The sequence below is a fragment of the Podarcis cretensis genome (assembly GCF_951804945.1).
Source record: "Podarcis cretensis genome assembly, chromosome: 9".
Lineage (NCBI taxonomy): Eukaryota > Metazoa > Chordata > Lepidosauria > Squamata > Lacertidae > Podarcis > Podarcis cretensis.
The window spans coordinates 37436613-37449913 of NC_137178.1; the positions used below are offsets into that span (position 1 = coordinate 37436613).

The following is a 13301-nucleotide window of genomic DNA, read 5'->3' on the forward strand; positions in this document are numbered from 1 at the left end:
CTCTCTAAGGTTTCTTCCCCAGTTCCTTTCCAAAGGCTTTATTGTTTTGTATCTCATTGCTGTACCCTCTTCATTCCTTTTTGTGTTCTGGGAGACCGGGGGGAGAGGAATGGGTCACAGCAAGAGGAAACTCCCTGGATTCTCAGCTGCCTGCCTCATCTCTGTCTCCTGGCCCCCCTCCTCTGAGTCTGGACTGCTCTCTGTCCCAGCGTCTTCCTGCTCACTAAACCCTGTTGCCTCTTTAGTTTCCAATAACTCCTCCTCCCAGTCTTCTCACTCTGACCACACATTGTCGTCTCACCACCAATCCCCTGGCTCTTCTTCCCCTGGGGGTTCCCACCACTCTGCTGTATCCAGCTAGTCCATGACACTAAGCAATCATACTAATGTCTTCTGATGGGCAGAACCGCCCCCCCCCCCAAGAATGTGCAGTGATGTGATATTTACCATTGGTACTCAAGCCCTTTTCAAAAGAACTTTGTGGAAAGAGGAGCTAAGCTTCCAGGCTGTTGGCCATGTCAGCTTTTAGGAGATTCAGTAAATTTAAGAAGGCATGCTAATCAGAGATGAAATTACTGTAGTTAGAAAAAGGGATGGAGGGTACTGAGTCAGAAGAAGACATAGGGCCTATCCACACTTCCTCTTTTCCCACTAGTTCCCCCCAAGGAAAACTACTCTTTACTGCTCAGTTGGAACAAATGGCAATCTGGTTTTCCACAGATTGATCTTTATCCCAATTTAGAGCTAGCGTGGGTTTTCTCTGGGAAAGGGATGGGGCAAGGGGAAAACTGCTCAGACCCTTTCTAGGCACGGGACAAGTGGAAGAGCAGACAAGCCCTAAGGCATTGCATTGTTCCAGTGTGAACACCCTAATAAACTATGGATAATAAGGTAGCAATTTAGCATCAGCTAATATTTTAAAAAGAATAATCTCTTTCTTCTTTCAGATGCCTTTTGAAAATTATATTATTCAGACAGCCTTTGAATTTCTTTTTACCAGTCAGTATCTATTATTTCTTTAATTGGTATTTTTATTTATTTTATCTTAATTTTGTGGAGAGGGGTTATTGTATTTTACTGCCTTGTTGCACTTTTACAAAAGTGTGGTCTATAAACCAACCAATATTTTTAAAAAACCCCCAAAGCATTTCCTTACTATACCCACTTACCAACAATTCATACAGATAGTGTATATACCTTTTGTACAAATCCCAAGACAAAGAACTGCTATGTCTTCAGTTTTATGGACAAGGAGAATTTTATGGACAAGGAGAATTTGCATATACAAAGGAAGGCCATAAACATCTGGTGAGCATAATGTTGAATGCAAAGACCTATAAGAACTTTGCAAAATGTATACTAAGTTGTATGATGTATATTCATCAATGAAATTAATACTTACCCCAGTATCTGTCCTTGGCTCTTTCTGTTCTGCCAGAATGCTGGTGCGGACCTAGAAAAAGAAAGTGGGGCTTTTATTGTACTAGGATATGCTTCCTACTACATTCTAAGATATTTTCAGGTATCCATTTTGAAAAAAACTAATTTTCACAATTTTCTGTTTGTTTGGATTCCAACCCAAATCTACTTGCAAAGCAACAAACTGAAAATTCTGACTCTCACTTGATATTAAATCGTCAGCACATTTGAAAATGGTGTCCAATCATTTTAGCAAGTGCTCAGCAAATCGTAGCCATCCAAAGTATGACAGTTAGTAGTTCATGGAATGATGCACATTTAATTTCCTTTGATTTGGTTTTGTCTCTAGTCTACTGAACTGAAGAGTAAAGAAATGCAAAACACAGGAGAGGCAAGGAAGAGTGTAAGCTGGACTCTATGGCAGGGTCAACTCCTGTATGTACATGGCTGCCACATATCCCAGTACCACAGAATGGCTAGCCGTGCTTATGATATTTGAAAGTCACAGACCAGGAGTGGTAAACCCTTTTGAGCCCAGGGGTTGAATTCCCTTCTTGGCAACATTCTGGGGGGCCACAGGTGAGTGGCAGGCAGGGCCAGAGCACAACAAATGTAACTTCTGCCTTTTGTACAGCAGGCTAGTTTCTATACACACTGTCACACATCCCTCTCCATCCTCCATTCAGGTAAGCAAAGGGCATTATCAACCGCAATGACACAATTCACCATGGCAAAAACTCAAGGGGGGTACAAAGCTGGGCCAGTGAAGGGAACAGCCTCATGTTGTCTTCTCCAGGAAGTGCAAGCACTCAGGAAGACTGAAAAATGCAGGCCGCTGGTGAGATGATTTGGAGAATGAAAGAAAGAACACTCGCAAACAGCCCTTGGGCACCTCAAAAAGAAGGTGATCACAGCAAAACAAAAACAAAAACCAACAACCCCAAAACCCAAACCCTGTACTCTGCTGATTATAATTTCAAAAGAACTTTCTCTCTTCCCTTTGATAATTTTTATTCCAGTAATTAATGGAGAATAGTTAAATTAAATTGCAGAAGACTTTTTCAACACAGAGCTTCTTTACTGCCCCTTATGCATTTTATTCTTCTTCAGGTAATCTCGAAGTCTGTCGTTGTTAATGCCATGTGGTAGAAAAAGAGATACAACTATGAACTTTTTGTCTCTCTCTCTGGATTTTTCAAAAGCTGATATATGGCATCATTCATGTTTATTACATGACAGTACACTTTTATAAAAACTGTTAGCGGTGAAAGAAACATAGCTTTTCAACCACAAAGTCCTTTTCAGCCTTCAGATCCTTTACTTAAGAAGCTAATAACACACCTATAACATGACGTAAAATGATGGTGGTGATGATGATGATGATGATGATGATGATGGTGAACGGTCATACATCTCTACCACTAATACTTTCGACAGTAATTCGTGATCTCTTATATCCTTGATAATGGTCTTTGCAGGAGTCACAAAGGACAAAAGTCCTTTGACTTTTGGATGCTCAGCTTTGATACATCAGGAACCATGAATTTAGTATTGTGGACACAATTTTATGGAAATAAGGTCAGCTGAGTTCAGACAGGCACCCTCCTTATTGAACTTCCAGCACAGGAAATGTCAAATATGCAGCCTAAATGGGTGTTCTGAAGCACACTTCTCAAAAATCCCACTACACACACTGGATGTGAATTAACAATAAACTTCTGAGATTGTTTAGTACCCCTTTTGTCCTAGAAGGAAGTGACAAAATTAGCTAATGTTGCATAAATGGAAAGACAGCAGGGCTTAGCAAACGTTTACTATTTCTGATTGCGCACCATTTTTTAAAAAAAGATAATCTCCTCTTTCTACAAGCTGAACAGATAATCTGACAGCTAGAGGAACAGAAAAATGTTGATGCTTTTCTGTCAGTATTATGAAACAGTCAGCTCACTATCCTTTCTAGAACATGCTTAGTCAACCTATTCTCTTACAAAATAGATTATGAAAATTCAAAGTTAGGTTTTCCAAAAAAAAGTATTCCTAAATTGCAATAAAGCATAGGCAAAGGCTGTAGCTCAGTAGCCTGGCATCAGCGTTGCACGAAGAATGTTCTAAATTCAATCCCTAGCAACTCCAGGTTGGGCTGAGGGAGACTTCCTCTCTGAAGCCCTGGAGAGCTGCTAGCAGTCAGTGCAGAGAACACTGAGTTAGATGGACCAGTAGTCTAACTCAGTACTAGATAGCTTCCTAGGTTCCTATTATAAAAATGAGCCTGACTGCCCAAAGTTAGCCATTTTCCACTGTTTCTTCTAATAAGCACAAATCTAGACACACTGGGTGACCCATTGAAATCTATGGATTCCAATAACCTATGTTATATACCACCCACTGCTAACACAATGTGATGAAAAACCTGACCCCTTTGTTTTTTTGTTTTTGTATTTTGCAGCAGCTAAAAAGTAACCCCTGAAGAAGGTATGAATAACAAGTATACAATCATTTCCAGAAGGGGTAGCCATGTTAGTTTGTATCACCAAAAACAAATACAGGGTATTTTGGTATCCTAATGTGGCAAAAGCTTTCATGGACCACGTTATCCAAGGATGGATTTCATGTCATAAATACTAAAACCATCCCATCCGTTTTCCTTCAAGGTGATTCCTTCTCAGCTTTCTTTTTTTGCCATCTTTCTCCCATTGTGCACATCATTTGTTCCTCCCGCTTAACCCCTGAAAACTCACTTTGATTTGCCTCACACTTTTTCTTGGATGATAAGAATTATCATAATAAGCTCAGAAAAGGGAATGCTACTTAACATAAAATTCATAAAATTCTGATAGGGGTTATTCATGATATATGTAATCATTAGTGCCCAGGCCTGAGTTATAATTTGATCTTTACAGAAGGATGTTTGAAAGACTGTTAGCTTCACAGGTTATCTGCACAAAGTAAATTGAACCCTGGACGCAGGTGGCGCTGTGGGTTAAAGCCTCAGCGCCTAGGGCTTGCCGATCGAAAGGTCGGCGGTTCGAACCCCTGCGGCGGGGTGCACTCCCGCTGCTCGGTCCCAGCGCCTGCCAACCTAGCAGTTCGAAAGCACCTCCGGGTGCAAGTAGATAAATAGGGACCGCTTACCAGCGGGAAGGTAAACGGCGTTTCCGTGTGCGGCTCTGGCTCACCAGAGCAGCGATGTCACGCTGGCCACGTGACTCGGAAGTGTCTCCGGACAGCGCTGGCCCCTGGCCTCTTAAGTGAGATGGGCGCACAACCCCAGAGTCTGTCAAGACTGGCCCGTACGGGCAGGGGTACCTTTACCTTTACCTTTACTTTCGGTACCTGTTACTTAGGTACCCATTTGACTCCTGACTGCCAGTCCTCCCTTTGACCAAAGTCAGGTGTCTACATGCACACCAAGAGTAACCATGTTCCTTTGGAGGAAACCAAATGCCTATACAAACCTCATTTGTCACACTCCACTTTTGGAAAGACCAGTAGCCCATTCAAACCCAACCTAACCCTCCCAAGTTCCCTCATTCCTTTGACAAAATCCAGACTCCCAAATTTTCTCCAAACTTCACTTGACTCCCTTTGGGGAGACCAAATATTAGATCTTCCCTTTAGCTGAAGTCATATTAGACAAATTCATGGGAGGCCAGTTCTCTCACAGCCTAGGAGCTAAATCAAACATCCAGGATCAGAGATCATATGCCACTGATTACAGTGTTTTGGTGAACAAACATGGAATGGCTATTGTCTCCTTGTCTTACATGTGGGCTTCTTTAAATCATCTGGTTGGCCACTGTTGAAAAAGTGATATTTGAGCAGGAAGATCCTTTGTCTGATCAAATATGGCTGTTTTAAAGTTCTCAGGATGCTGAGGGAGCATTTAGGAAACAAAATCCCAGATTATTTTCACTTTGAGCAATTTTGTGCCTAGCAGACACATTCTACATAATCATCCATTAAAGCTGGTATTCACAAAAACCAGACAAAAGGACTTTTGAATTCAATGTTTAAAAGATAAAGTTATTTTCATGCAAAAATGAAAGATCTAGCCAGTTTTCATCCCCTGAGGAAGATGACAGAGAAAAGAAAGCTGTCACCAAATCACTCTGTGGAAAGCAAAATATTTCTATACTTGCTTTAAGAAAAAAGGAAAAGGAAAATGGAGCCCTATTCAACACACATTTTAATAGGGATGTCACATTGTCAACAGTTTTCTCCACTGCTGTGAAAAAAGGCTATTTAGACTTTTACACTATGAAATTTTAGCAAACAATTCCCATAGCACTATCAAAACTATGCTATTCAGGATCCTCAGCTAAAAGATGGTGAGAGCCAACTATTAAGCCACAGGCATGGGTTTTTTTTAGTTTTGAATGGGACCCTCCCACCCTAAATCTGCAAAAAAAGAACACAAAGATTTTGTAGCCTCTCACTACCATACTGCAAGCACCTGAGATCTCAGGAGTTTCTATCTTCAACAAGAGGCAGCATAAGGGTTGGTTTTTTGAGGGGGAAACTAAGTGAACACTGCACCATTTACAGGTCTGACTGGAGTTTCTTACTAAATGCTTTGGAAGGCATTTTTATTTGCCAGTGGTTAACAAAAAACAACTATACAGTAGAACCTTGGTTTATGAACGTATTCTGTTCTGGAAGACTGTTCAACTTCCAAAACGTTCGAAAACCAAAAACTCAACATGGAAGCCTCAATACAATAGGGAAACTGAAAACGGAAGCCATGTGGCACATTCGGCTTCCGAAAATCATTCGAAAACGGGAGCAGTTACTTCCAGGTTTTCGGTGTTCGAAAGCCAAAATGTTCGACTTCCAAGACGATGGAAAACCAAGGTTCCACTGTACTAGTTTCAGGATAGCATGGTTAAGGCGCCTGATCTGGGGATCCAGGGAACCAACAGATTTAAGGTCACCTAGAAACACCCCAACACATCTTGGATCGAGCCTCACTCTGGCAGAAACACCACCAATTGCGTATCTACACCAACACAGTTTTCAGTGAGTGTACCAAGGACCTCTGATGTAGGTATACCTTTTAGTTGGCAAAGCTACTATCCTACTGTGCCTACAAACCAGACTTTTATCAGGGAGATGCATATTTTGTGACGAGATCTGTTGGCTAATTACTTTATAGCCCCAATTAGCCTCAGTTTATAGCGGTCCGGCACACTTCCCAGCAGAGCTGCGCAGACCTTCTGCTCTCCGGTTTCGCCTTGCAGAGTAAAAACACAGCGGAACAAAACTGTTGCAGTCTGCTTCAGATCCAGACAAACACACCAAGCACCTGTGTGTCCAAATTCATCAGTTCTTTATTGCAGCAAATATTTACAGCTCAGCATTTCTCAGATTCTCCTGGACTGCTAGCATTCATGGCGTCCGTCTCCTTCAGAGACCAAGAGAGAACAACAAGTAGAGCTCCTCCCTCCTTCCACACGTCAGAATGGGAGGCACAACTCAGAACAAATTAACCCAGTAAGTTCTGAATCCCAACATATTTATCTACTTGGGCCTAATTATACCCATCCACCAATCTATAGTTGTAAGTAATGTAGCCTCCATTCTTTAATACTAATTGGTGTGTGTGACTTCTGTCTTTAACTTCTGTCAGGCAGTCATATATTCTACCACATATACCTTTGTATAAATTCTGCTTCCTCCCATTTTTCCAATTTAAAACAGCAAAATTGCTGGTTTGAAGTTATTGGTTTTAATATCATTCCTATTTCTACCTGCACCCTCCAAATGAGCACGCACTTAAACAGTTAATAGTTAAAGCAGTTGTCTTTAAAGTGATTCCTGAATGGAGAGGCAGGCTGAATTTATGCAGAATGGAAAACAGCCAATTGCAACTGAACCTATTCCCTCAAGTCTCCTCTGCTAGAATGCAGAATGATTTGGCTTTTAGCTGGCATCTCTCTGTAAAGAATGGCAAAATGCTGCAGTAGTACTGCTGGTATTTATGTCTCAACTTTGCCAGTAGCATCACAAAACAGATTATATTTTTCCAATATTTATATACTCTATAGAAGGGAAAGACTGTTTCTAATTGGAGTTACTCTATCCGTTACACTATCCGTTGAAATTTAATGCTTGATTTGGGGGGGGGGAAATACTGGATCCAAAGGGGCGCTCCCCCACGTGAAAAGGGTCTTCCACTCACATAAAAACAGTTTTACATCTCATGCTAGAACACTGCACGAAAAAGGTGAAATTGAATCCAAACATATTCCATCATGTTTATTTATTTATTTACTACATGAATGTATTATCTTTCTTTCTTTTTCCCCAAAACAGTTTACAGAGCTAAAAAATGGAAAATTAAATCTGAATTTATAGAAATTAATAAAACCCACAGGGCAGTCAGTCACAACAAGAAAATTGGCAGATTAAAATTATATCTAAGAGGCAAGAGATTGTAAAAATTCTTGGGCAAATAAAAAAGGCTCTCCATCTGGAGCCAGAGAGGTATCAAGTTCAATGCATTCAAACCTTGGGGAGTTTGCTCCAGAACTGGGGTATTGGTACTGAGAAGACCATCTCCCTGGATGTTATTGGCCTCACCAAACTGAAAGACTTGGGAACATTTATGTGAGGTCCTTAAAGTATACTTGCTCTTAAGCTGTTTTGATCTTGAAAGAGAAGAAAATGCAAAGTGGACTGGTAAACTAGTACAATTTGCTAAAGACTGGAAATATATGCTTCAAATAACCAGCCCAAATTAGTAGCCTTTACAGTTGTACCTTGGATCCTAAACGCATTGCAAGTCGAACATTTTGGCTCCTGAACACCGCAGGCCCGGATGTGAGTGTTCTGGTGTGTGAACATTCTTTGGAACCCAAATGTCCGATGGGGCTTTTGATTGGCTGCAGGAGCTTCCTGCAGACAATCAGAACCCACACTTTGGTGTCCGAACATTTTGGAAGCTGAACAGACTTCTGGAACGGATTCCGTTCGACTTCCAAGGTAAGACTGTATATCAGTTAATCTACTCCAAGCACGTCTACCCCATGAAGAAGAACTGACCCAAGTGGCTGTCAAAATTTTATCTGAAATAGGATGGGTAAGTATAATTTTTCATTTTGCTATGTGCTTTACACTAAACATATTTTTCTTGATTTCTTTGGCAAAGCTGGTGATTCATATTCTTTTGTTGGAAATGAATAAGATATGAAACATAAACTGTTAAATGACCAAACTTGAGTTCCACTGACCGTTTTCCCTTCCAGGAACGAGATATTTTAATGCCAAAATCCATGGTTAGTCCCCCACCCTTTTTGTTGATTTGCAGCAGCAGAACAGAACTTGAGCCATATTAGCATTATATAAGAATGGTGATTAATTTGATCATTAATAGTACCTATGGTCTGTGTCACAGAAGCATGCTTACATTGGCATTTTTTATTTTCTTCCACTTCCATGCTATTTCCCCTCAAGAGGCAGATTTGTAGTCTATGTATGTTAGATACTGTACTTTTGTTTTCACTTTCTCTTCTCATTACTGTACTTTATTCTAATGCACAAACATTTGGAAGAAGGTTTAACTTTATAAATAATGGAAAACCTTGCAGTTATGTGTGGCTGCCAAGAAGTTCTGGAAATCCTGCAATAAATTTAAGAAGGGTGGGGGGGATTTAAATCCGGTTTTGCTATATAAAGAATTCATTTTAGGAAATAAGACTATGACATAGGATATTGATACATAAGATAGGAAACATTAGGATGAACAAAAAGAGCCTGCTTGGGTGTTGCTAAGATTTCATACTGTATTGGGATCAAAGAACAAACAACACTTCTGCCCTCTCTATCCCAGTTAAACTAACTGTTCAATCTGTAACTTTAACACAGGTTAAACTATGTTTGAAACCAAATGTAGTTAAACAAGTGTTAAAGCTTCATTCAGGGGTACCTTGGTTTTAGAACAGCTTAGTTTATGAACAACTTGGAAATAGAACGCTGCAAACCCAGAAGTAGGTGTTCCAGTTTGTGAACTTTGCCTTGAGTGTGTTCCGTTTGTAAATTAAGTCCCCCACTACTAATCAGAGGCTTCCTGTTGAGTCTGTCGGCTGTTGAGTCCTGAGCACCCACACAACACAGAGATGATATTTGGAGCTTTTGTTTTTGCTATTTTTTGTGTTTTTGTTTGTGTGGCTTTTTTGTTTTTTTGACTGAGACTTGTTCCTTGTTTTATGGGACTGACTTGCGACTGACCCCGCCCCCATCCAAACAATGATTATCATCAGTGCACATAAGAAAAAATAATAATTTTATTTTTAATCATCTACATTACTGTTTTATTTATTTTATAGTACAGTACATTGATTATTGCTTTCATTTTATGGATCAATGGTCTCATTAGTAAAATTCATGTTAAATTGCTGTTTTAGGGTTGTTTTTAAAAGTCTGGAATGGATTAATCCATTTTGCATTACTTTCTATGGGAAAGCATGCCTTGGTTTTAGAACGCTTTGGTTTTGGAAAAGACTTCCAGAATGGATTAAGTGTGGGAACCAAGGTGCCACTGTTTTTAATATTGATTCAGTTCAGGTAGGGTCAAATCAGGCCATTTACAAAATCAGCCACACCTATTAAAAATACAATGGGCATCTTATCTGACGCAACATGGAAATACACCATCTAACTCAAGCTATTGTTTTAACAAAAAACCCCCAATAAAAATGTACATATATCCAGGTTTAATTGATTAAAATTAAAATTGGTATTAAATCAACTGGAATTTCTTTAATCAGTTTAAGGCTCTCATCAAAAGACAATTAATATATCAGAGTAAATGGTATGGAAATTATTTTTGCAGAAATGCAACTGAACCAATTAATATGTATATTAAGTTAAACTAGCGAAAAGGCCTATGCCACAATTTCCTGAACTCTTTCTGGAAAAAAAATTCTGGTGTTAAAAAACGTGCAAAAGTGAAATAAAATTGTTAGGAAACATTGGCATTTAACATCATTTAGTGAATCTTCATGTGTCTGACTAAGTGCCAGCCATCTAGAACCATCTGCTATTATTTAGTATGTGTAAAACTGATGAGTGCTAAACTATTACGTAATTATAGTTGGGAATATGATGTGAATCAGAGTGGATTACAACAGAAGGTACATACAGAATATATGTATGCTCCACATTTCAGACTCATTTATTTTTAACAAAGCTATCAGAGGAATGGAAAAAAGGTTCAGTTTACATTGAAATGTAAAAGTTGAGTGGCCGAAATAGAGCTTGAGAGGAAATAAAAAACACAATATAAATTCGGGATTTCCTTTTTCTGAGCCCTATCTCCAATCCAAAATAATCCAAAACTTCTGATGGAGTTTCTTGTTGTTCTCTAGTTGTTCTTGTTGGTCTCTCTCTTTCCCACATCCTCCCCAACACTTCTGCTTTCTCCTATCCCAGTTAAGCTACGCTGTTTGGCCTCCTTTTTTCTTTTTTTTTTAATAAAATTTTTTATTAGTTTTTATTAGTTTCCAAATTTTTAACAAACACAAAAACAACATAAAGCCAAACATAAAAGGTCATACTTTCTTTACCTCATTTCCATAAGCCTCTTTTCCCGGACTTCCCCATACCTTCCCCTTTTTGCATCCTTTATTTTAAACAATTGTTCAGCAACCCTTCTTAGCCAAAAATAAATTCATTCTCCTTTTCGATTTCACCCTTAACTTAACACAATTTATCGCTTTTTTCCATACACTCCAGCATTTAACAGATGGAAACAGGGGCACTTCTGTGGGCACACAGAAGGTGTGGCCTGGCAGCCCAATTCCAAATACAAGCATGTTCAAGTAAACATACTACCTTATGAAATCAAGTTCCTGAATAAATAAAACAATTAATAAAAGCATATCAAGTCAAAGAGTTGGGGGCTGGAAGGAATCAGATTACTTTCTAACCTGAGTGAAAATGCCTTCCTCACCTCACCTGTGGCACCTTGGTATGCCTCAACAGTGAAGCAAAATTTGGCCACCAAGATTATCTCGTAAAGCAGTTTCAAATCCTTCTATTACAATTCTGCAAGCAGTTACTAGATTTTGTTTAAAGCTTGAAGGAAAGTTTATGCTCGGAATGCCCTCCTAAGGGACGCTTGCCTGAAACCAAATCCCAAGTCCTTTAGGTGACAAGCAAAGAGCTTTTGCGTATTTGTCCATGCCTTAAAAATGCTCTTTCAATATATGTTTTAATCTTGCATAAGCCTCAGTCTTTTCCCATCTATTTTGCTGTTGCACTTTTTAAAGGTAACTTGTTTCTGATCTTACTTGGCTGCTTTATTGATTGATTACTTATGAGCTAACCTAGGAAACCTCTGGGACTGAAGAGCAGGAAAGAAATGTATACAATAAAATAAAAACTGTTACATGTACAATAAAACTCCATATAAGATATTAAAACCACAGAAGCAGCAGTCATGAAATCCAGCAGTGCCATAAAAACAAAACCAGTTATAAAACATGCTGATACGCCTGGGCAAATTTTTAGAAAGTCTTCACCTCGTGCCAAAAAGATATGCAGTTATTAGAGCATTTATATCCCACCCTTTAGAAATAAAGACAGGCAAGCTTGTCTGGGGAGAGCATTCCATATAGCAAGAAAGTCTTCTTTCCTGACACCTTCAGACTTAACTTCAAATATCAGTAGGGTGTGGATGTGGGCCTCTTTATGGGTTCAGCCTTGCTCAGATCTAGAACTTGGGTTCTCCTCCTTCTCAGAGGAGCAGAAGCATACTCTAGCATCACAGATGACCTTGAAGAATCTGCTGTTCCTACAAACCCCAATCTCCACACCAGTAGCTTGGGCTTCCAAGCTGGCTCTCACATCACCCACCCCAAGTCATAGAAGCAAGGAAGGAAGGGCTTTAAGGGCTGCCTTGAAAGTGCAAAAAATCAGGAGCTGTGTATTTTAAAAAGCCCTACACCTTTTTGTATTATGAGGGAAAGTGAACTATAAACTGTATGACAAACTGTGAATTTTTACACTTGAAGCTACATGGAACATTTATTTTGGCTGTGAAAATACATTAATTAATTTGCAGTCACAACATTACTCATTCCATACAGAAGCTCATTAGGGATGCGCTCAGCAACTCTAGCCAGGAAACACTCAACGATGCATAACACACCAACCTTAATTATAGATCATGTAACTTTTCTTTTAAAAAACAAAAACAAAAAAAACTAAATATTTGCTAATGGATGTCTTCTCCATATTAATAATGTTAGCAGAAATAGTAGTTCTTTTTCAATATAATGAAGCTGTGTTTTTTTATTAATCAAATAATGCAATATTTAACTGCATAGACATACAACTTAATTGAGGAAGGTGATTAAAATTGAAAAATTAATTAATCTAGTAAAATGTTATGGGCATCTTTCCTAAATTTAAATAATACATGAATTAGAAACAACCACCATTTTCCAGCCATCATCAAGCAGCAGCAGCAGCAACAACAAAAGACATAACTATTTGAAGTTATCACTTTGTCAAAATGTCCTGTCGATATTATTATTCAGTGTCACAATAATACTGAAGAAATGTTAACTAAGGATCACACTTGAGGTTGCCATTAGAACATTTAGAATAATTATCAAACACTATTTCTGTTGCTGATAACTGCAGGTGGTCTTTCTGTATGAGCTCCAGACATCATTTGGATCTGCTTTCTCCACCCCTTAACATTATGCTGATTGGGCCTTTGCCTAATCCTGCTACTCTGAACAATCACACCTCCATAGAGAGTTGGAGAGAAGATGCAACAGATGGAAGACAGGGAACAGTTTTGCTGGTGACAGCAGCGTTATGCAGGATGGTGAGCAACTCAGGCTTCCCCATGTTCTTCTAAATGTGGTGTTTTA

The 13301-nt window shown here is 39.2% G+C and overlaps 1 protein-coding gene across 5 annotated transcripts in view; it reads right to left on the reverse strand.

The window, feature by feature from the left end:
* INPP4B (inositol polyphosphate-4-phosphatase type II B) overlaps positions 1 to 13301 on the reverse strand; it is a gene marked incomplete at its 5' end in the record, with an annotated part of 285439 nt that overhangs the window by 116158 nt on the left and 155980 nt on the right. For all 5 annotated transcript variants that reach the window (XM_079989479.1, XM_079989481.1, XM_079989482.1 and 2 more), the window contains one exon: positions 1403 to 1453. In XM_079989479.1, the coding sequence (XP_079845605.1) occupies positions 1403 to 1453 (51 nt within the window). The remainder of the gene's footprint in view (positions 1 to 1402; positions 1454 to 13301) is intronic.